The sequence below is a fragment of the Parasteatoda tepidariorum genome, chromosome 10 (genome assembly GCF_982258835.1).
Source record: "Parasteatoda tepidariorum strain Cologne lab strain chromosome 10, Ptep-v5.0, whole genome shotgun sequence".
Lineage (NCBI taxonomy): Eukaryota > Metazoa > Arthropoda > Arachnida > Araneae > Theridiidae > Parasteatoda > Parasteatoda tepidariorum.
The window spans coordinates 38,394,471-38,421,348 of record NC_141764.1 but is presented as its reverse complement, the minus strand read 5'-3'; the positions used below and the strand labels follow the sequence as shown (position 1 = coordinate 38,421,348).

The following is a 26,878-nucleotide window of genomic DNA, read 5'->3' as shown; positions in this document are numbered from 1 at the left end:
ATAGCCTCTACTTTCGGGGTAAGACCAAATATGGAAAGTTGAGTATGACCGAGTTGGGGTATTCTACCTTCACCATATAAATTCGATTTTGAATATTAGAAAGAAATGTTTTAAAAAATGTTCTATCAAGAATGAGAATTTTGGTTTAGATTCCTAAATTTGTTGATAAAACTTATAACTTGCATTTTTATTTTTTTCAATAACTTTATGAATTTTTTCTAAATATTATTATTGTTATTGTCATTATTACTACTATTATTATTAATTATATTATTATTATTTATACTATTATTATTTATATTATTTATATTATTATTGTCATTATTACTATTATTATTATTTATATTATTATTAATATTATTATTATTTATATTATTATTATTTATATAATTATTATTATTATTATTTATATTATTATTGTTATTATTATTATTATAATGATGATAATATACCAAGACACTTCCAATGTCTAAAATTAACCATGTTTATTAAGCAAGCAGAATAGTATTGCATTGTAACTTTGCTGAATTTTATAAAATAATATTTTCAAATTGCATTTTTAACTATGAACATATTTTAATCATTGTCAACAACAAATCTCATTGGTATTTACCCCAATTTAATTAAAATAAGGTTATCATCAACAAAATATGTAGCATAACAGAAAAAATAAAAATTTTCTTTCCATTTTAATTTCTAAATTTTAAGCTCTAAAACTTTATATTAAACTATTCAAGAAAATGATATCCTTAAGCCAGCATCACGGTTATTAAATTCAACTTAAAATAAACTCATTTGATCATTTTTTTTAAAAAAATGCTAGAGTAGAATTTGTAAGTTATCTTCATATCTAAGTCATAATCAAATTATAGTCGTAATCAAATTATGATATATCACGAAACATTCTGAAATTCATCTAATAAATTACTCTAAATGAAATTACTACATTCTTTAATATCAGAAAAATGCTAACTTCATCTTTATTGAATTAGTGTGAATTAATATGCTGGCTAATCTTATTTTGGGAGATATTTTTAAGTGATATTATTATACAATAATTCTGATTTAATTATACAATATTTTCTTCAATTAATTCAATAATTTTTAAGGCATTGAAAGATAATAAATTACTTATTCAATTAAATCAGTTCATTTCTTAATTCAATGAATAATTTTAAATTATGTTTCTAATTCAGTACCAATACATTTTAGACTATTTGTAACTACTTTATGCAAAGCAGTCTTATTTAAGAGTATTTTTAAGCTGTTTTATTTCAACTGTTTTGCGATCTCCTTTGCTTTTGGTTCAATATAAATTGCGGTTGTATTTTTTCTGGATACTATTTTCAACAATAATTTGACTTTTAAAATAAAGATTGTAAATATTTTAAAATTAATTTGGTAAAAATAATAGTTTTAATATTCCCTTCTAAACAAATGTGTTAGTTTGTTCAATACAGTAACTTCTCGTATCTTGAAATTATTGTATAAAAATATTTTTTCCAAATATGTATTTATAAAATTGCTGTATAAAATTGTAGCCTTCATTTATTTTAAAATAAAATATTGAAAAAAAAAATAAATTTAATAACATAAAAAAATCGAATAAAAAATATTGCGGCAAAAAAACATTTCTATGAATTTTTAAATATTATAGAGAGACAATTTAAAAAAATTGTTATTTCTTATTTTTACCGTATAAATATCTCTAAAAATGTCTTTTATTACAACTGAGTAAGCTTATACCAATTAAGTTATTTGTATCAATTTCATTAACATCAATTACATCATACTTAACCAATACCAACTTATATCAATTTAAGATAAATAATAAATTTAAAACTCAGAGTTTATGTAATGTAGAAAGATGTAATAATATGGAACTCTACTTTTCTTATTTTTCGACATCTTATATTTTATATACGTTAATGTATAATACCAGTAATATCCAAAACTCTTAAACTCTAAACTAAATTTATTTTTAAAATAAATACTATTTAGTACAAACAATAAAGACACCAAACGTAGCTCCAAAAATTCTTTAAAGATAAACTACAATTTAATACAACATTCAAAACTTCAGAGCCTTAAAGCAATTTAAATATAAACTACAGTTTAGTAAAATGCAAACAATACCAACCAGTTTAATAAACTACGGTTCGTTTTAATTCAAACACTATCCAAGATGCCAAAGAGCAACTTTAAAAATTCTTTAAAAATAAACCATAATTTAGTATTTTAGAAAACAGTATCCAAGATGCCAAAGCGTAGTCTTAAAAAATTTTTAAAAATAAACTATATTTTTGTAAATTCTAAACAATATTCAGATTGGTAAAACACAACTTTAAAAATTCCTTAAAAATAAACTATAATTTAGTATATTGCAAACAATACCACAGATGATTAAAGCTCAGCTTTGAAAATTCCTTAAAAAATAAACTATAATTTAATATATTCCAAACAATATCCAGGATGTCGAAGCACAAATTTAAAAATAAACTATAGTTTAGTATATTCCAATCAATATCCTAGATGCCAAAGCACAACTTTAAAATGTTTATGGAAATAAACTGTATATTACGAACAATATTCCAGATGCCAAAACTCTTTAAAAATGAACTACAATATAATAAAACAAAATTAATATTCCAGACTTGTTACAGATAAGTGTTGCAAACTGTTCGAAAAACTTATCCGGCTTGCAGGGTTTATAAATATTAAAGATCGAGTTTGAAATTATTTAATAAAATGCGAAGAATTAACTAGGACAAAACATTTATTATAAATAAAACAAGTCAGAACTAACGACAAGCCCAAAACACAAACGTTCCATAAAAATTATAAACAAGCCAAACTGATGCCACTCACAGCTTTTAGAAATAAAATAAATAATGCTGCGGTGGCCGAGAGTAGCATTTTCTACAATAAGTGATGTTGTAGCAAGTACTTACTTGTCGTAGTCTGCCTTGCAGTAAAGCTTTCTGTCTCTGGAGTAGCATGTGTGAGATAGATGAATATGGCAGACAGAACATGTTAGACATCCTTCGTGCCAATAATTGTCCATCACTCGCATGATGTAGCGGTCAATGATGGGCTGTTGACACGCCGTACACAACTCCTTTTTCATTTTGCCCCCGCGGATGGTGCCCGCACCTCCTGAAAATTATAAAAAAGAAAATCTGCTTACGAAACTAAATATACGAAAATACATTGAATTCTGTACATACATTTTAGAGACCTGTTGTTTAAATTATTTTTAGTCAAACTAACGAAGAGATTATTTTTTAAATCCTATTCCAGAAAATTCCTTTCTTCATATTTCCTTCATGAATTATTGTAGTGTATCTACCACTACAAAAATACAATTCCAATTCCCTAATATATAAGACATGTTAACTCGATTCTATGGTGGGGTACCTTAACATAGATGAAGGTTGACATGGTCGATGTGACTCTCCCCACATTGGGGATCCGGACGTAATGTGAACGCGCCTACCTTGACAGTAACGCTCATTTGAATGCGACAACATCGACTGAATGTCCACATCGAACAGTTGACTTGCTACTTGTGACTGCGTCGTTATGCGCCTCCTCGTGCTGTTGATACTCTGTCTTGATCTCACACAACGTTGGCAGCATACACGTGACTGCTAATAGCAACATAAGAGCAACCACGACCGTGAACTTAATACCTCTCTCGCGATCAGCAAGAGCACGATGATCTTAACACAGCACTCCCGGTTTCGCACAAAACAGCAATGATACAACTGGTGGTATCAGTTCATCGAATCCTACCACGGCTATAATTCTGGTGGGGGAGTACTGCAGTGTGTCTACCACTACAAAAATACAATTCCAATTCACTAGTATATAAGATATGTTAACTCGATTCTATGGTGGGGAACCTTAGCATAGATGAAGGTTGACATGGTCAGTGCGATTTTCCCCACTGCAATTATATTCTTAGAAAAATTACTTCGACATTACTATTTATGTTTAAAATTAAATAATATTTTCGATACCATAATATTATGTGACCATAATATTATGTGAATACGACGTAACCTTTCATAAAATAAAAGGTTGAACCAGATTTCAGTTCAAATTGAACCCTACTGTCATATAATCAAGTGAAATCCTAGTTTCGATATTTTAAACTAACCGTAATATTATTTGAATAAGACGTAACCTTTCATAAAATAAAAGGTTGATCCAGATTTCCGTTCAAATTGAACCCTACTATCATATAATCAAATAAAAGTCTAGCTTCGATATTTTAAACAAACCATAATATCGTGTGAATAAGACGTAACCTTTCATAAAGTAAAAGGTTGAACCAGATTTCAGTTCAAATTGAACCCTGCTATCATATAATCAAGTAAAATCCTAGTTTCGATATTTTAAACAAATCATATTATAGTGTGAAAAAGACGCAATCTTTCAAAAAGTAAAAGATTGAGCCAGATTTCAGTTTAAATTGAACCCTACTATCATATAATCAAGTAAAATCCTATTTTCGATATTTTAAACAAACCACAATATCGTGTGAATAAGACGTAACCTTTCATAAAGTGAAAAGTTGAACCAGATTTCCGTTCTAACTGAACCCTACTATCATATAATCAAATGAAATCCTAGTTTCGATATTTTAAACAAACCATAATATCGTGTGAACAAGACGCAACCTTTTATAAAGTAAAAGGCTGAGCCAGATTTCCGTTCAAATTGTTGTTCCGTATAATCAAGTAAAATAATATTCTCAATCTTTTAAACAAACCATAATATCCTACGACTAAAACGTAAGCTTTCATAAAGTAAAAGATTAAACCTGGTTTTTGTTCAAATTGTACCCAACAATCATGTAATAAAGTTTAAAGAGACCTAATTTGCTCAAAAATAAAATTAATCTTGATATTTCAATAATTTTAATATGACTGCAGTAAATTTGAACCACAATCTGATTTAAAAGGCTGCAATATTTTTAACTTTGTACGTATTGAGTGGGATCCGATCCTAAACTAAACAGTGATACGCAATATCGTTCAAAATATCTGTAATATTTTTAATATTGTGCACATTATTGGAATTCAATTATAGATTGAACAGCGATACAAATACTTTTAATCATAATATTTTTTAAAATAACTGCAATATTTGATATATTGTGCATAAAGGGATCTACTTTCAGGTTGAATAGTGATATCAGCAAAGTATTGCCTCAGCCATCATAGTATGAAATGTGTTCCGTTCAGTTTTAACCAAAATATCCCTTAATCAAGTACAAAAAATTGAACCGTCATGGCTATGTGATCCCTTTATATGATTACTACAATATTGCATGATACTTAGTGATTCTGTACGGCAGTTGAAACTTAGGAGGTAGGACACATCGTAACATGGTCGTAACATCGACATCAGAATAACATAGTAATGTGGCTGGAAATGACACAATACGTTGTTAAAAGCCCTTGAACTACTTATGTCCATGCGTCAACTAGTACTTTGATTTAGCTTTTTTATCCCCATTTTACGTTTTCTAATAATCATTACTTAAACTTGCGTCCAGATAGGCCCTGATATAGGTCTTAAATCGTTGCTTATAGATTTGGCGATTACTTACGGCATTCGCCAATTAACTTGCCAAATCAGTAAATTACGATAAACAGTTATTCTAGAGCTTATTTAGTTGTAATTTCTGACTATATTCATTAGAAAACACAAATTTACCTAAAAAAATAAGAGATAAATAAAAGTTCCGATTCAAATGTGAACTAACCCCCCAAGCGGCGTACAATGACAATTTTGAACTCGAGTTACTCTGCTATTCTTAATCTTTTTGATTTGCCTTAACTCCCCTCCAAGTTTATAACCAATGTGCCGTTCACATTGTATACACAGAATTCAATTTTCTGAAAGAAATTAACAATAGGTTCGTAGTTTCTCAACATTTAATAATTACGAACGGACCAAGTATGGATCAATAAAATTTTTAAAAATATTTTTTCCTTAAACTATTGCTCTCCTTTTTAAATAAATGGGCCTAAAAAAACTTGACCATTTTGTATCATTGTAGAGATAAAAATGAGTGCAGTTACTCTTCGCGAAAAAAAATTTGTCACTTTATTTTTTGTCTCATTAAAAGAAAAAAAAAACTTTTTACTTAGAAAGTTTTATTTTTTCTCTCCCAACTGCATTTAAAGTTAATTGTCCCTCTCTCATCAGGGCTCTTAATTGCATTTTCATGAAGCTAATTAGGATCTCCTAATTAATGAAAAAAACTTAAGAAGTTTTAAAAAATTAGCTAACGTTTTACTTATAGAGCATTTTTTACGAATAATTCAAAATCAATCAGCTTTATAAATTCAGACACTTCAAGAAATCAATTAGCATCTTTTAGATTCTTTAAAAATAGAGTATCTATAATACAATTTTTTACAAAATGTACAAAACATTGTGATAATTGTTTTCAGATTTTTAATAAAAAATGTAACGTATTACAAATGTATTTATACAGCATACTGAATGTATTTATAAAATACATTTGTAATTAGCTTATACATACGTATAACTTCATTATATTATACATATAACTTCTATATTATAATGAATAAATGTCCTTATTTAAATTATGTGTAATAGTTATTCAGATGTTAATAAACTGTTTTTCCAAACGTACTTAGTTCAAGTAGAATGGGGTTTTATTTAATCATTTTTAGATGCGTATAATTTCTAATTGATCAGGATATTCTATAAATAATTAATTTTGAAACGCAAAAACGCGTACACTCAAAATATACAAGTTTTGACAAATTTTTAAACTTTAAATTTTTTAAAAATTTTCTGAGACTGTATGAAAACATTTTTTAGATTTTTTAATAAATAGCTGAACGATATTTATGAAATATTTTATCTACTGTGATACTATTTTACTGTTTTAGTTGGTTAAGTTATTTTGAGATGCAATAAAATTTTTAATTTTAATAACTGTAACTGTAAAAACTGTAAGAAATTCAGACCATTTTAAACTGTAAAAAAATTCAGATAAAATTGCAGTGAAAAGCACAGGCATTCAGGGTGCCGGTACTTTTTACCGCAAAGTTTTAGGGAACAAAAGAATTTGATGTACTGTAATTTTTACCGAAATATTAGCTGCAAAATCATTCAATCACTGCAATTAAATAAATATTACTGTAAAAATATTACATTTATTTAATTGCAGTGATTCAATGATTTTGCAGCTAATATTTATGTAAAAAGTACGGTGTGCAACTTGACGGTAAAAATGGATTTTATGGATGCTGTACTGTAGGGGCCAATACCGTAACCTGATCCGGAATTTTTTACAGTAATATAATAAGCGTCATAGAAATAACGAATAATGAAGAAAATACGTAGTATTGTAATAGAATAGTAAATATAATAAACACTGAATAAGTATATTATAACTATTAATTTCTAAATTACAACATTTCAACAATTTTTGCTCATTGATATTAGATGTCATGATTTTAAGTAAATTAATTCAATGGTTTTGTATCAAAAATTTCCAAAAAAAGAATCTATAAAAAAAGATCCTTACAATTTTTTCCCCAAAAGTATTTCTGAAATTCAAATTATTTTAGTAGTAAGTAGTGTGTAAAAATGTAACTTATTTCTTTTGGTTAATTAGAAAAACAATTTTCTTGCAAATTTAAAAATTAAAAAAGAGGTTACATTATCAATAAGAAGGCATTATACTTTCTGTCATTAATGCAATTGTAATTTGTGTAAAAGGATGGTTTATAACGATTTGTGGTGAAAAAATCTTTTGCGCTTATGGTGTATTTTTAGATACGACTTTTAAAAAAAAACCATACGTACTATTTGTAATTAGTCATCCTTTTACACATTTCTGATTTTTTTTTAAATTTCTTACAATATATATAGTATTTTTTTTAAATCTTTTTAAGTAAATATGCCTTAACATATTTCTAAAAACTATAAAGTGGACTTTTATCTAAAAAAGTCTTGCAAAGTAAAAATTTTAAGAAATAGTCAATAAAAAAGTAATCTAAGAAGAATGGTAAACATATTTTCTCATTATTGGTTTTTTCTAAAAATATTTTTAAAACTTTTTCACCTATTTTAAATGATGCTTGCACACTTCTAATAATTTTTTAGTATTTGAAGAAAAAAAAAGTGGTTAGACTCGATTATATTACTTATAGATCTGTTATTACTTAAACTTTAAAAAAATTGACCTAGCCTGTTTATTTTGGAAATATCATAATTAGTTTAACAAAAAATAATTTTTTATCATGTAAATTAGAAAAGAATTAAAAGAAATTTACAATTTTAAATAACCCTGAACCATTGAAATATCCCAGGTAATTTGATTCTGTCATTTTTGCATTTGATGTTTCTTAATTATTAGAAATTTTGTCAAACAAAAGACAATAAGTAAAAAAAATTTGTTTTACCATATTTTAATTTTGTAAACAACAAATCTCAAAACATAAATAATTTTAAAAGCATTGAATGGATAATCTTTTACTATCAACATATAACTGCTCATTATACTAAACAGTTTGAGAACTTAAAAAATATTTTAAAATATCGCATTTCGGTGATTGTGGGTAATGCATTATAATTCAACAAAGATCACTTTAAATTAAAATTACATGAAATTTTTTATTAAGTTTTGCCATTCAAACTTAATTAAAAAACAGATTTTTCAAAAACATTCGATATTAACAAACTTTTTTTGTTCATTAACACAAAATAAAATAATCCATTCATCAACTGCTAAATGATTTCTATCGATTTAATCACTAATTGTATTTGATGTTCCTACGAAAAAAGTATATTAATTACGCTTGGAAAATCGAAATTAATGAAAACATCTGACAAGAAATAAAACCAAGATTATTTTGAACGCTGTCATGTGAGACCTAATTATTAAAATGCTTGACGTTCCTTAAGAAGTTATTATATAATTAGGTATTCTAAAGCAGAAAAGGGAATTTCAGATTTATTTCGAAAAACTTCATAGAAGTTTTCACGAAATTTTTTACTCGGTTGCTTGGCTATATTTAATGAAGAAACGACGATAAGAAATCCTCCTTAACTTCTTTTCTAATTAATAAAATTTTTTTACTGGAATTTAAGTTTTCATGCTGAAATTTTGACTGGGTTAAAATTTTATTTACAGATAATTCAAATTCAGAGATTTCTTTTCTTAAACTCTCTAATAGAGAAAAAAAAAGATTTCAAAATTAAGAAAATAATTAAATTTCTGAGTTGTTGGGAATTATGCTGAGTATTAATACTTTAAAACAAGTAAGAATATTAACATATAGTCAAGTCTTTATTCTTGTATTAAATTAATCCTGTCTTCATATTCAGAGGACACTTTCCTTAAATGTCAGTCTGTTTCGATAGGTAAAAGAAGTTTCGTAGATTTTTTCGTAGAAGTTTCTTAGTACTTTCGTAGAAGTTTCGTAGATATATATATATATATATATATATATATATATATATATATATATATATATATATATATATATATATATATATATATATATATATATATATATATATATATATATATATATATATATATATATATATATATATATATATATATGTGCGTAAATCATAGATTCACGCAGAGGACTATATCATAATTTTTTACAAAACATAAATATAATGCACACCACATTTTTTATTTTATAACCGTCGTTGAACAGCCGACCCAATTATTTAGTTTACGACTACTAATGTTAAACTATGCAGTCTTGTAATTTTGAACCCGATCCAGAAGACAAGGGAACTCCTGAATCTAGCATTGGGAGAAATTTGCCTTCGTGGAGGACTTTTTGATGGAACTAACCTGCATTTGTGTTACAGAGAGGAAGGTCACGAGAACCTACTACGATTAGCTTGACAGCAAGTAGACTCGAACCCATTATCCGTCTACCACTGAGGATATTTCATATCAGCACCGTAGTCGGCGCGAGCTGGAATTCGTATCGACCAGACATGTTTGCAATTCGAACCAGGTTTACCTCATTGAAAGGTGAACGCTCTATCCCCTGAGCTATCGTGGCTCATGCACTCCACATTAAAGTTTGCTTTTCTCAAAGCATCAGCTTTATCTTAACAGTTGCACAGTTGCTTTACTTTTAAGAAAGAACTAATGTACTGATTCGAGCAGAGAAACTACATTGTAATTTTCAAAAAGCATAATTCTATTGTTCATTTAATTGTAATTTGCTTCTCTGAAAACAGCAGATTTATCACTGCATCATTGTAAAAGAATTACTGCATTTTATTTCTCTCAGAAAAAAAATTTTCTAACTTTATATATTGATTATCTTTACGGAATCATTTCTGTTTAAATAAATAGTGTGAGAGAAATATCATGTAAAATGTGGTATTGAAATTCTTTCAAAATATTACCACTGTCTCTAAAATTATAAAAGAATTTCCCAGATACATTTTTAAGAAAGAGTAAATATCGGCGAGAAAATGCAATGAAATTAAACTCTAAAAACCCATATAATATAATAAAACTAAAGTATAGTTCACATCATAAAATTAAATTAGATATGTCTTTAAAAATAATTGATATAATATGGAGATAATATTGATGTAATAAGTATTTTGTAAGATATAATAAGTCTTTTGTTAATAATATTGATATAATAAGTCTTTTGATGTAATAAGTCTTTTGATATAATAAGTAATTGATATAATAAATCTTTTTTAAAAAACTATTTTAGAAATTTCCTATTTTTCAAAAGTTGCCAATGTGAAAAACAAATTGCAAAAGTTGCAAATAATAGATCGTAAGTAATTATTTCAAACCGTCTCAATTAAGCTTTTGCTAAAACAATAAAAACATCTACCGTTTCTTTCTTGAAACTATCCTAAAATAGATCTTGACAGCTCTTAAAAGTTGAAATATAGTAAATAAACTTCTTTTGGGGAAGTTTAATACTAGATGATAAATTTATGAGTCCTTCTTTCAGATCCAAACATTCCATCTTGGAATCTAAAATAATAATTTAAATTTTTTATCCGCAGCATAAGGTAAAAATTAAAAATGCATTCCGTATTTATGAGTCATAACTGTGGAACAATAAAATTGGGTTCTTAATACTCAACCAAAAAAACTAAGTACTCTATAAGAATAAAAAATCAACTGCAGAACAAACCGAATGTTTCGGGTCGATTCCTTAAGAAACAAAAATAATAATAAATCCTCTTTTAGAAGAAGAAAGTATGCTTTGGCTTATTTTATTTGGCGAGCAGTGGACTGAAGAAACCGATGAAGATCTATTATTGCTTTCTTTTTTCTATATTATTTTCGATTCCTTTTTAGTGCTCGCCAATAAGCCCTCTCAGCTAAACAAGAAAAACTCGAACATTTTCGATCTTGGACTTTGATATTTCTCAAATATTTTGTCACATAGTTTAACATTGACTTCACAAAATTTGAACCCAATTTTGAAGCCAATCGGTGGAATATTTTTTTTTCGCTGTTAATGAATTATTGTATACTATTTACAATTTTGTACACTAAAATTGTTTTTTATTTTAATTTGTTGATGATGACGATTCGAGTTTTGTTTAATGATTCGAGTTTCAGCCTAATGTTTTTAGAAGAAATAAACTTGTAATAACCCCCTGGAAAATCTATAGAGAAGATGTTTAGAATGTCGTACAACTCAAGAAAAATTCTCCTGACTTTAAAAAATGTATAAAGTTTTAATACGCCAAAAAAAAAATTTTTTTTAATGAAAATTCCATAATTTATCAAAGGATAGAAGAAAATATAGAGCCTATCTATTTAACACTAGATTTTATTTAAAATGAATTTTATTCAATCGTTTGAAAACTATTCGTTTGAAACCTATAAAAAAAATAGGTGTTGATATTATTCCAAGCGTTTTTATGTAAAATCGTAGCTTTTTTGCCAAAATGGTGACCTCCTAATAAATCACCGGATTTCTCAATTTTTTTTTCATTTCAGTCATATTAATAAATTTTCTTTTTATACTTAATCTAGGATTTGTATGACTCGAATTAAATACATGTTGATTGTAAGCTTTTAGCTAAAGACAAAACAAAAATCACATTTTTTGAATTATTTTTTCAGATTTTTATTTCACAATCGCTAGCGTAGTTGTTAAGAACACTTATGCAGATTTAGCCAACTGCAAAACAAATTTCAATATACTATTTGATGAAGCACATCGTTTGCGTTTGCTTTGAATTCAACATAAACCCTCGGTTTCATTCATCTATTTTTCAGTCTGAAGAAATAAGTTTGATTTTAGACTCTAGTTAATAAGTTTTTCACGCATTACTTATTATATCCTACTTTGAGTTCCAGAGATAAGATAAAAACCCCATACCAAAAAAATAATCAGAAGGATGAATTCTCTTGTAAGATAAGATAAGATAAATGTTCGATTCAATGCTAAGCAAGGCGGTTTCAACGATTTCAACATCAGCAGCATGATGTGATCAGTGGTAATAATACTATTATATCTACTGTTATAATAGTATTACAATACTATTATAAAAATATTATAACACGATTATAATTAATACTAATAAATTATTTCTTGCAATAGCCCATAACCTTAAAAAATAAACAAAAGTGTGGGAAATACTGTGCATTTCAGATCTTCCTCCACCCTAAAAGGAAATGGAGCATTCCATATATATATATATATATATATATATATATATATATATATATAAACACACACACCGAAGAGCCATTACGTTATGACCACCCTCCATCTATAACAATGGGCTCGACCAGGTTTTCATGGTTTCTCGCCCAGGAACAATGTTTTCATGGGGCACATTAGGACCCATAATCCTCATAGAACAATCCCTGACGTCTGTAAGCTACTTAGTTTCATAGTTTCAGACCAGGTTCACCCATTCATGGCAACAGTTTTTCCTGCGGGAGATGGTGTTTACCAACAGGATAATGCACCATGTCATAAGGATCGAATCGTCGAGGAACATTCCAGTGACTTTCAAGTCATGTCTTAGCCCCCAAATTCACCTCACCTTAATCCAATAGAGCATCTGGGTCCTACTTGAAAAACCACATTTGTGCTGCCACGCTACCCCCTCGCAATGTGAAGGAATTGCAGGACCAGGTGTAATGGCTCTTCGGTATATATAAATATATAAATCTTAAGTGGTCGTCAAGTCATGGGTCGTCTTGCCATCGGACTAACCGTGTAAGGTTTTCATGGTTTTCCTCTCCTTGCAGAGCAAATAAGAGTTAGTTGCATCAAAGAGTCCTAAACGACAGTTGGTTTGTCCCATTTCTTGATCCAGGAGCTCCCTTGTCTTCTGGATTGGGTTCAAAATTACAAGGCCACGGAGTTGAATATTGATAGTCGTGAACTCAGAATCGGATCGGGAATTCAAATCAGGTTATAAAATAAAATATTCGAATAAACTTAAAATTTATTAAAACAGCGGGAAAACGCAAATTTTGAGTGAGATTAGTCATTATAGTATGTAGTTACAGATTTTATTAATCTAGTTTAAAATCAATAAAAATCAATAAAAATTTTCCACGTGTCATTTTTTTCCCCTGACAAATAAATGAAAGAAGAAATTGCTGTCTACTTCTCCTGGGACTTGTTATTATCCTTCTATTTCTGGTAACAACGACGACTTTCCAATCCACTTTTTTCAAATAAGAAACACCCCCCATTTCTTTTTCAGTTGAAAATCCCTATGTTTTTTTCCCCAGTTAAAATACTTGGCGGTGTTTGACATGGGGATGAGGACATCTCAATGATGGATGATTCTAAATATAGGATTTTGAACTGGACAAAAAAGATCAAAAAAGTTTGGGGAATGAAAAGGATAATTGAATTTTTCCAATATCTATTTTTATCCATTTTTATTGATTTTAAATTTTGCTTCAATCACATATATTTTTGGAGCTCAAGCTTTTTGAAATAAAAAATGAATCAATTTATAGAACTAAAGTTGCAATGCGTTAAGCACTAAAATAATCATTTTTTTTCTTTATTAACTTTTGATAATTAAAAAATGACTGTTTCATTATTTTAAGGAAGTTCGGGGACAGATTTTTAATTTGTTTTTAAAAATTTGTGGTACAATACAAAAAGTATCTAAAAAGAGCTCGCTATTCTTTGTTAAATCGTCATTAAAAAATTTAAAACTTTAAAAATTTGTTTCTAATTTTTAACGTGTTAAAAAACATTTTTCTTCAATATTAAAATTTCTGGTTTGTTTTGAAAAAACAATGACCATAATGTGATTTAATAACATAACTTCTGTCATTAGTTTTTAAAAAAAATAACAAAAGATAAATTTTGCATTTTTTCTTCTTGATTTTTTGACGAGAAATTTATGTAAAATTAGTAATGTATGTCTATTCAATTATTATTAATAAATTTTAATATCGAAATGCACAAGATTCTCTAGGTAGACAGGTAGTTTTTCGTTTTGAATTTAGAAATGGAACAATAAAATAGTAATCGAGAAAAGAGCCTTCAAACTTTCAAAAATACTTGAAATACAATATACAGGAAGATAAAGAATTCTGGTATTATCATACTGTGTGGTAATAATATCTCTGGTAAAAAATAAAAATGAACATATAATTTTAGTATTAGAAAATTAGATAAAGGGTATTTAAAACATTGATTTGGTAATTTTTCCATTAATATAGTAACGGTTTACCAGAAATTCTGGTTTTCAAAATTACAGTTGTTGTTACCACAAATTTAGTAAAACGTCCAAAACTTGAAAGTAAATTTAAGCTAATAAATGATTTTCATGGCATGTTCTAAGGTATTATCATAACGTTACTAAATTTTATCACATATAATAAAACAATATTCTATTGATAATTTTATCAAAATCATTACTGAAGCGATTCTCTACTAGTTTCAGAAGTTTAAGTAATAAGAAACTCTGGATTTTATAAGACACCGTAACAAAATAATGGTTTTAAAGATTCTCTTAAAAGTTTACTCTTATTTTTAGGTTGAAAATATATGTAAATCAAGTAGCAATAAAGCAAACAACGGAAAAACAATTAGCAGAAAGCAGAAAATGAAATAATAGACAATTAAAATCTATTATTAGATTGCACATACATTTTTTATTACTTAGCATCCACAAAAATAGATTAAAAAAGTAAAATTTTCTTTACCCAAAAAAAAAATAACTATAGTCTTATCCCTATGGAAATAATTAATTTATTTTTAATAAAAAAATGGAATAATTAATAAAAATAAATTTGTTATAAAAATATTAATTTGAAATTGTTTTGAATGGTTAATTCAAACTAATTTATTTAGAAAATAATTATCAATCAATTATTTAATACAAAATAATATTACAAATACAGGCATATGAATTTAGACAAAAGATTGTCGATTTTGCATAAATAAATACATGAAATTTTAAAAATACAAAAACGACAAAAGTTCTGAAATCTAACATAAAAGATTTACATTTAAAAGTTTTTATAAGAAAAATTTCTTATTATAGTTAGTTAATATACATATAATAACATAGTTATTAAAATAGAATAGAAACATTTATTAATTTTGCATGATTTGTATCCTTGAACACGACTGTTAAAATAAATAAATTTCTTATAACATAAACAGTATTTCAATTTAATTATAATTTAATATTCTTTCAATGTGTCTTAAATTATAGCCTATTTTTTGATGTTTCATTTTAACTATGTGTGGCCTTCTATGATACAGATTTGTGACTGAAATAAAAAAATATCTAGTATTCTATTCCTAAAGTAATTGCGCTTCAATCGTAAAAATTATGCTTCCAATAAAAAAGGTATATAACAAGTTATTTAATTAATATGTAATATTATCCTGTTTAATGCAATATTATCCTTCATTATAAACAAAAACAAAAAATACAGCCATATTTTCTAGAAAATCAATTTATAGCATGAACATGAAAACTGCTTTTATCGGATATTGCATATAATAAAGTAGATTTCATAAGGCAAGCAACTAAGAGTACAATAATTCTCATAATATAATCTTGCCTGTTCTATAAAAGTTTAGGAAAAAAACGCTTGTAATCTTACGACTTTTTTTTCTTAAGCCAGTTTCAAAGTGCATAGTTTAATACAAATAATAGTATTTTTTTAAGAAAAACATAACCAAAAAACATATTCAGGGCCCATGCTAAGGACTTTAAATTATTAGCCAGTAAGTTAGCCAAATATCAAAAGTATTTTTGAAATTCTTAGTCAAAGGTAAAGTTAACAACATTTTATGATTGATTTTTTCTCGTAAAAAATTTCAAATTAAAATACAAATTTACTATGAATAGAATAATTATTAGTATGCAAGCTCAAATCTAGAGTGATTTTGCAGTTGGGGAGGAGTAATCGAGCAATTAATGGGAAAGAAATAGGTATAGGTTGTGGTTAATTTTTGATAACTAGCAGTAATGTAAGGATAAACCTGAAGCAACATTATGTGGTTGTCTCGTTTTTGTATATCTCATTGTCACGAGAAAACGTATTTTTTGCAAAAATAGTTCATTGATAATATGTATCTTGGGGAGGGGGGCTCTGCCACTTAATCTGTTTTATTGAAAAAAAACAATAGGAAAGAATTTTGTCTCGGGATCCGGCAACGAACGTATTAATCTGTAATTTACGGTAATTTGTCTCATACTTACGTAATCTCTCTTTTTGCTTATGCTTACAGTATCTGGACTTCATATAATTCTTATTGGTTATGGTCGCATCTAACGGAAATTACTGTAATCGAATAAAAAATACAGGATTTGCTCAAAAAAGTTCGATGGTAAGATCGAGGATAATATATATATATATATATATATATATATATATATATATATATATATATATATATATATATATATATATATATTTCTTTTCGGTAGAACGTAAACTATTTGGCAATACTTTCGCCAAAATAAAAAAAAATTTCCCCCTGAGTTACCGACTTTATCTAATTTGGGGAGGTGGCAAATGCTTAGCGCGGACCCTGCATATTTGAATATTTTATAACATATATAAACGAAATAAGATAATTATTTTTTCAAAAATTGGCCGAAATTGATTTTCTCATATAAATTATTATTATTCAATTTTGTTACTCTTTGAACATTGATATATTGTTAAGTATAGGTGCATTTCATCTGTTCATTCTATTTTTCAGTCTTAGCTGAACTTGTATATTTAACAAAATTACAAAAAAAAATTGCTTTATTGTAAACGAAAGAGACATTAAATTTATTAATGAATTTAAAATTTTAAAATATTTAGGAATAATATGTCATTTATAGAAAGAAAATTACTTATCATTCTAATTTAAAATAAAACGTTTAATTCAGAGATAAATCAAAAAATTGTTTTTATTCAAAACAATATTCTATTTGTTATATTTTTTTTTCAAACCTATAAAGGAAAAAAATATTGGTTATTTTTATCCTATTTTAGCTGGAGTGTTTTGTTTTGAAACAACATTCTACGAAAGATACAAGACTCCTAAATAAAAAATGCATTTAATTTTCTATTCTTGAATAAATCCGAACTTTAAGGTATTTAAACCTAATTTGATTTTTATAAAATCAAATTTGTTTTTACTATAACTCAAAATGTAAATAAAAAATTTTTTCATTGTAATGTAAACGGAATTTAAAAAATTAATCTATTGAAAAAAAACTTATGATATTTATTAGAAAATTTTCAAGTCTCTGAAAGGTTAAGTAAAATCCCTATCGTACACTCTCGATGAAAACATGATTCAGATGAATATTTAGTGATTGAATTGTATTAAAAATGGAAAACTTCAGCTAAAAAATAAATTTAAATTATAACATATTAAAATGAGGTATAAATTATCTATAAAAATAATTACGTGATTCTTATTTAATCAAAATTTAATAGTTAATTTTAAACATTTATTAAGTTTACTTTTAAAAAAATGTATTTAAGAAAAATTTACTTAAAGTATTTTCTAACTAAAGTAAAAATTGAATGACATTCAATATCCAAGCGATAAGTATTTGGTAATATATAATATTATTTTTTTCTGTTTAATCTTAATGATGGCATAAAATAAAAAATATAATATTTTCAAAATTGAAAAATTAATAAATTTTTATTTAATCTATTTAAATATAGAATAGATTTTTATTATAAAGAAAAGCACTAAAATAAATAAAAAATAAATTTTTTATCATTTCTAAAGAAATTAATATAGATTAATAAAATTTTAAAACATTACTTTTCGTCAGAGAAAACGCAGCAAAACAAAATAACGTCCGACAATGATAGATATTTTAAAATCTTTTAAATACGAACTATTTATGAGATTCAACAACATCAGTAAGTACGATTGAATTTATGGAAAACTTTTTGGAAAACTTTTTCCCTCTTAAGAAACTTTATTAATTAATTAATTTTTAACAGACATAAAAGTTAAATTACGAATAAGTTAATTTTTATCAGACTTATAAGTTAAACTATGAATGCCATATGTTTATTGTATTGAGTGTTTTCACAATTTATGCATTTATAAACTTTTCTTAATCAGAGAGGGAATTCCTAATTTAATTTTTTTCTGACATAAAACATAACTTTTATATCGGAATAAAGTTATATACATCAGATTAAAAGTTAAATCCGATAACAGTTAAATATGTCGGTTAAAAGATTATTAATGTTGATATCATATGCACAATTTGATATTTCATATACCGTATATAAATATTTCATATATCATATACCATACATCCGATGTCATATATAAATTTGATAAATTTAAAAATATTTTAGCCCAAAATGCTTATTGAATTAAGTTCTTTTACTCTTCACGTTTTAATAGAAATTTTTTTTCGAAAACTTCTTATCGTTCCTTTCAAACTAATTTTTATTCATAATCTAACTTTTATCATATAAATCATCAAAAAAAAAAAACAGTCCTCTTGAAAAAAATAAAGCAACTTTATTCCACTGTATCGAACACAAAATTACATCATTTTATTTCGGTAAAATGATTCAGCTATTATGATAAGCGTGGAAACTCAGTTGTATTGAGTTTTTCATTGAATAGATCATTGTATTTGAATTTGTCGGTGGAGGCCGCGTATTAAAAGCGTCAACGCGTCTTAGATACTTCAAAAAGCTCCCGGTTGTTTCCCATTTTTCGAAATTTTGTTCCCATTTGTTTGTTAACTGTAACTTTGAAGGTGTTGAAGTGCGAAATATAACGGACTTCCCGCTGTGCCCTCTTTTAGTCCCGGTTCTGACTACTTGGACAATCATAAGTAGCACCTCATAGCGCGTGGGAACTGTTTGTGATGTGGGAGGTTTCTGACCTAAGAGCATGCATAGAATCAAGAGTTTTCACAAAGTAAACTATGAATCAGTAGATTTGTTTATTGTACACTTTTGTGGTTGGACAAAAATAAGGAAAAAAAATTTTCAATGTTTATTTGAGCGAAATATAAAGTTAACTTAAGGCAGAAATCAAAATACTTTCCAAGATTTTGTTTAATGAAAAAAAAAATATTACCACGTAGAAGTTTAAACGTTGTTTTATTCACCTTATTCTCGACCGCGTTACATGTTTTCCACGGTAGGGGGCAGTATTTGTAGAGGTTGTTTCAACTTCCGGTATAAGATTCCCGTATAAGAATTTCTGCTGGTGCAAATTGCGTACATCCACATCTTAACTATCATGTAATTGCAAATCAATTTAGGATAATTTCCCAAAGTACTTTATTTTTATATCATTATATGATATTTTAAAATATGAAGAACACATTCTTTCACAAAATCACGTCCCAAAAATTAAATTAAGAAAAACTAAGTATTCCGAGCATGTACAAACAAATACGCAGCGTCAAAAAAAGAAATAGTCACTTTAATGTTACGACATCAGAAGAGGATCTCAAGACTTCCGGTAGCGTTTGTTTGTTTTTTGGGATAGATGGTGAATAGGATTAATATTTAATATTGTTCACTAGAAATGAATTTTTTAATATTTGTATACGCAAAAAAAAAAACAAAAAAAAAATTTTGTTTTGAGCACATTGTAAAGCGGGACAACTTTGACATTCAAGAGATACTTTATATTATTGTTTTGAATAAAGATAATATCAAAGCTAAAAGCAGCTTCTTGGATCAAACAATCATTTGATTTAGAGGGAAAAAATTGTCTCGCATATTTGTTTGATTCAGAGAAAATAATGTGTTCTGCTATTACTTGAGTATGAAAAAAGTGGTCTCTTCTATTGTTTAGTTTAAAGGAAATAATGGGTTCCTGACTTTTAAATCAAACTGCAGAAAAGAACCCTCTCTTTTACAATTTCGAGAAACAATTGTCTCATCTCTTGTTTGGTTTAAGGGAAATAATGGTTTCTTATCTTGCTTAATTTTGAGGAAAAAATAGTCTCGTCTAATTTTTAGTTTAAAAGAAATAATAATATTTCAACATGCATAATTTTGAGAAAATTATAATTTCTTCAATTGTATTGGCTTAGAAGAAACATTTTTTCTTCTGTTCTTAGGTTCTATATCATCCTTTCTGTTTCGTAAAATGACACAAAATCACGTGTAATCTATTTTCAAAATCTTACGATTTTTTTTTTCTGTTTTTCATACTGCAATCCTTTAAAGAATTTTATTAACAATAAATATTATGTAATAATTAAATATTACCACAGTAATCTCTCGCTACACCAATATCTAGTACAGCAATAAATCTAACTACATCAAACAATAATATTTTTTGACGCCGGTGCATTTATATGTGGTATGATGCCAATCACTCTTTTATCTAACTATATTCCTTATCCTATATTTTTATCTAACTATATTCTGCACGGTAATAAATCCTTATAAAACAATATTACAAAAGTACCGGGTTTAGCAATATTTAGTTTCGAACATCAGGTAAAGAAACATCATTCTCCAATTTTATTGTTCCTTGTCACTTTTTTTTGTTTTTACTAGAAGAAGAATACTGATTTGAATTAACACTTATGATCTTTAAACTCCCCCTACTTTTATCAATTCAAAATTTGCCATTTTTAAATTCAGATGATTTTTTTGAAACCTTTTATCTGCAAGTGAAAATTATTGTCATGCATAAAACTCTATTCATACTTAATTTAAAACAGGTAAACAAAATAAATAAGTAAACTGAAATTAATGAATTAATTTTGATAAATAAGTTCTCTGGAAACATTTTTAATTATATTAATACATATCTACGTTATTAAATTTTTTTTATGCACATTATGATTCTTAAAATTTTTCTGGTACTTTTTTTTACGAATTACCCATCATATTTTCATCATACATATTAAAACTGGCTTATAAATTAGCATAATGTTTTTGAAAAAAATTGGAGCACTGTAAAATTAATGTCATACTCGTAAAATTTAGGATTTTAACTAGAATGTGTTTGTTTTAGAAAAATATTTGCAAAACATAAATTGTTTCAGGTTAAAACAATTGTTCAATTTTAAAATCCTGTATACATTTTATATAATATCATGTATTATTTCAATAATAATACTTTCTTACATCATGATATCATGATCCATTTTAAATTTAATTTTTACAATCTATTGATCAATATGGGTATTTTTTAAAGCTTTTCTCAAATGTTATTGTATTTGAAAACAAATTCTGCAAAAGCATTTTCTATAAAAATAATGATGAAATTCAGAATTAAAACTTTACGGATTACAATTTAACAATGTAAATTATTTTATGCTCCAAGAAGAGTTTTTATGCTCTATATATGTTATTGTAATTGGAATTATATGTTGAAATTAGAATCAAACTTTTACAGTTAACGCTGGAAATTTATTTGTGTTCTAAAAAAATTTCCGAGAAATGTATTTTTGTTGAAGTTTGTTAAAAGTAAATGTTGATATTTTAAATAAAGCTTTACGCAACTTACAAAATTAACCCTGCAAATTAATTTATGATATTAGAAGAGATGTTCATGCTTTATATTAGTTGTTGAAATTTGATGAAATTAGAAATAAAGCTATAGATAGTTTGTAAGCTAATATTTCAAATAAACTTATGCTTCAAGAAGAAGTTGCATGCTCTACATTTTTTGTTGAAAAGTAAAAGTTAAAACTTCGAAATAGTTCCTACACGCATTACTTATAAAATTGTTTCTTCATTTAAATTCTCTTACTTTTAAATATTTTTAAAATAGTAAAGCTGCGCAATACCTTATTAAAGAATAAAATAAGGCGTAAGGGTGTAAAAATTTATTAATTTTTAAACTTTTGAAAATTATTTTACCATAATTAATGAAATAAATATTTAAGTGAAACTTGCTAGTTCATTAACAATATGTAAAATATAAAAGTTTAAAACTAACATAAAATTAATACACACCAAATGGGTAGATGAAGGTATAACTATAAAAATAAAACTATTAATATGATAAAACTACTCGCTTATATTAAATGAGAAAATAAATAAAAAAAAGATGTTTAAAATAATTTCTGAGCCAAAAAAAGCCACTTTTTTTAAAAATAAAATGAAACAATAAAAAGAAAAAAAATATTCTTTAGAGTTGAAATAAATTAAAAAACTAAAAGTCATTTTTCCCAAAATAAATTTAAAAGAAACAATGAAGAATAAAAGTATTGTTTGCAAGTAAAAGAGTTGGAATGCTTTTTTTTTAATGATGACACATTCATAACTATAACAACATAAAAACTTCAGAGCAGATTTTTAAAATATCTTCAATTTAAAATTAAAAGAAATAAATTTTTCGTTGATTTCAATTCGTTTAAATTTACTTTAAAGTTTCATTTGTAACAAGCAAAAGCTTAGAGTTTCCAAAATAACAGTTAACCGATCAAAAATACGGAAAAAAAGTCAAATTATAACAAACCCAATTCTACATGAAATTTACATTTTACAAAAACATGAAATAAATAAAAGATATAAAACCCCAATTTTCGAGTTTAATTCATATCGGAGTCGAGTCTTAGATGAATTTTCCAAACAAACACTAATCAATCAAAACAAACGAAAAAAAGTTAAGGATTACAAACCCATGATTACATGTAGTTTAAATGATTCATAAAAGTGCGATATAATTAAAAGTAAAACTATTTTTTAGTGAGTTGAACTAAACAAAAAAACTAAAGAAAGTTATTTTTCTCAAAATAAGTTTTAAGGAAACAAATAAAGAATAAAAGTGTTGTTTGAAAATAAAAAAGTTTGCTTTTTTAAAATGGTGACAAATTTATAAATATAACAACATAAAAACTTCAGAGCAGATTTTTAAAATATCTTCAATTTAAAATTTATGTTGATTTCAACTCGTTCAATTTTAATTTCAAGCTTCATTTGTAACTAGTAAAGGCTTAGAGCTTCCAAAATAACCATTAACCGATTAAAAATACGAAAAAAGTCAAATTATAGCAAACCCAATTTTACGCGAAATTTACATTTTAAAAAAACATGAAATAAATAAAAGATATAAAACCATAATTTTAGTTTAATTCATATTAGAAATCGAGTCTTGGATGAATTTTCAAAACAAACACTAACCAATCAAAACAAACGAAAATATTTAAAGGATTACAGACCCATGATTACATGTAGTTTAAATGATTCATAAAAGTGCGATATAATTAAAAGTAAAACTTTTTTTAGTGAGTTGAACTAAACAAAAAAACTAAAGAAAGTAATTTTTCCCAAAATAAATTTAAAAGAAAAAATTAAGAATAAAAGTATTGTTTGAAAATAAAAGAGATTGTTTTTTTTTAATGGTGACACATTTATAAATATAACAACATAAAAACTTCAGAGCAGATTTTTAAAATATCTTCAATTTAAAATTAAAATAATTAAATTTTTTGTAGATTTCAATTCGTTTAATTTTACTTTAAAGTTTCATTTGTAACAAGCAAAGGCTTAGAGTTTCCAAAATAGCCGTTAACCGATCAAAAATACGAAAATTAAAATTCTAACAAACCCAACTTTTCACGAAATTTATATTTTATAAAAACATGAAATAAATAAAAGATATAAAACCATAATTTTCGAGCTTATTTCATATTAGAAGTCGAGTCCTGAATAGATTTTCAAAACAAACGCTAACCAATCAAAACAAACGAAAATATTTAAAGGATTACAGACCCATGATTACATGTAGTTTAAATGTTTCATAAAAGTGCGATATAATTAAAAGTAAAACTGTGAGTTCAACTAAACAAAAAAACTAAAGAAAGTTATTTTTCCCATAATAAATTTAAAAGAAACAAAGAATAAAAGTATTGTTTGAAATGAAATAGTTGGAATGCTTTTTTTTTAATGATGACACATTTATAAATATGACAACATAAAAACTTCAGAGCAGAATTTTAAAATATCCTCAATTTAAAATTAAAAGAAATAAATTTTTTGCTGATTTCAATTCGTTTAATTTTACTTTAAAATTTCATTTGTAACAAGCAAGGGCTTAGAGTTTCCAAAATAACCGTTAACCGATCAAAAATACGAAAAAAAGTCAAATTACAACAAATCCAATTTTACACGAAATCTACATTTTATAAAAACATGAAATAAATAAAAGATATAAAACCATAATTTTCGAATTTAATTCATATTAGAAGTCGAGTCATAAATGAAAATTCAAAACAAACACTAACCAATCAAAACAAGCGAAAAAAATTAAAGGATTACAGACCCATGACTACATGTAGTTTAAATGATTCATAAAAGTGCGATATAATTAAAAAGAAAACCCTTTTTTTAAAAAAAGAATACAAGCCCGGGAAATGAACTACAATCTATCGGGAATGTTAACGCATAGGAGGCCGCGGCAAATCTCTTTCTTCTCCCGTCAAAATCTCCAACAAGTGTAGTGCGCTTTTCCCGCGAAACTTCCCCTCGAAGTCGGGAAAACGATGGGGTGAGAGTCCCGTTAATCGACCGGTTCATTCGAAAAGGAGTTCTTCAAATGGATAGTCCTATTCCAAAGGTCAAGGACAAGGTTGTTTGGTTTTGGTCCATACCTTTTCAGCTGTTAACATTTTCATTAAAAAGCTACTTCCTCCCGTAGGTGGCTATAGTATATATATATTTTTTCCTGAACTAGGAGGTTTCGCCTCATGTTCGCTCCGCTCACCAACCCTCGTGGTTGCTGCTCATTCATCAATAAAAAATAATAACAGTTGATAAAAAAGATAATTTTATTTATAAATATGTAATTGTTATATTTTTAACGATGCACATTTTTTTAATATGTTAATGATATCGAAATTAAAGGATACCCAGATTTGATAAATAATCAACATAGCATTAAATTAAATTAATTTAGGAATACCGACTGTACGACACAATGAGAAGAAAAAATTGAGAAGCAATTTTACTTTTTAACAATATATAACGATAAGCTTATATCATCTATCGTCTATGTCATCGGAATCAAGATTTTATATATCATTGCAAACAATTTTTATTTTCTTTATACATTTTTATTTCCTTTATACATACAATTTTTATTTCCTTTATTTACAATTTTTATTTTTAGTCTTAGCATTTATATCGAAATTTTTAAAAATATAAGGATATATATATTTAAACATCTAATATATCTCCAATTTTTTACTTTTTTTCAAATTTCGTTACTTTTGACATCAAGTCAAACTCGAGTTTACAAAATGAGACATACTTTTTTCCTTAATAACGGATAACTGATTATCAAAGAAGAAATAAAATGCAATAACTATCTAACAAATTGGAATTTTTAAAAAAGAAAAAACGAAATAAATGAAACCTCGAAGTTTATGATTCAAAAACGTTTTAACTGCGCGTCAAATTTCAACTCTGTCGTTGCAATTTAGCGGGCAGTAGATCTGACAGCATGTTTATTTTTAGTAAAAATTATTAGTTAATTCTAGAACTAATAATCGAATTCTAGTTTGTTTTTGTTTTTTTATCTCATCACATTCTTTCCATATTTTATACACACCTGTGTAATTTTTAATAACAGGGGTGGAATTTCAAAACAGGGGTTGACGCCCTTGCAATCTTTTAATATAGAGAGAAAATAAAATCTAACAATAGAAATCAGCTTGTTATAATCTTTATTTTAGTCTTTTTTTATAATGAAATGAAAGAATGTTACATGATTGGATAATTGATTGGATCTTAAAAAATCTCACTTTTGAAAGTTTAATTTTTTCTATTAAGTTTTAAATTTAAATGAGCAAAATAACGTTAATATTGTTCACAACAGCTGTATTAGGACAAATATTCCAAATACTTGTGAAAATTGATAAATAATTTGATTTTTAGGTAAAAACCAAGCAAAACATTTCTACTCATATTTTTGTTTCTTTATGCACTTAATTGTATGTACAAGTTGTTCTGAAATCACTGAAATTTTTTTTCTTTAATATATTTTCAAAATCTTAATTAGAAAAAAGTCCTAAGTATACAAATTTGAGAGAGTAATAATTAATATTTCAGGGAGAAAAAATTAGTAATAATATTAATAATTTGAAACAGACAGAATCCACCAAAACCTGTTTCATTAGCTAATAAAAACGAGGAAGGGAAAGGAGGTTATTAGAGACATCTTCAAGTCGAGAATCAAACTGATTTTTATGATTTCGCTCCTGCCTTCTCCAATAGTGATTCGTCAAACTTTTATAACGTTTTTGTATCTTTTTAATATATCAATCACGTAATACTTCGTTGATTTTATTTATTTCAGGATATAAACTGTAAAAAATTTGAATTATTAACAACAAATTAAAATGCTTTCAATGAGCAAACTATTCATACGTTACTATTTCCATAATA

General features: G+C 26.2%; 1 protein-coding gene across 2 annotated transcripts in view; it reads right to left on the bottom strand.

Annotated features, from left to right (window-relative positions):
- LOC107442768 (LIM homeobox transcription factor 1-beta) overlaps nt 1–26,878 on the bottom strand; it is a 116,848-nt gene that overhangs the window by 78,245 nt on the left and 11,725 nt on the right. For both annotated transcript variants that reach the window (XM_043039029.3, XM_043039028.3), the window contains exon 3: nt 2,952–3,156. In XM_043039029.3, the coding sequence (XP_042894963.2) occupies nt 2,952–3,156 (205 nt within the window). The remainder of the gene's footprint in view (nt 1–2,951; nt 3,157–26,878) is intronic.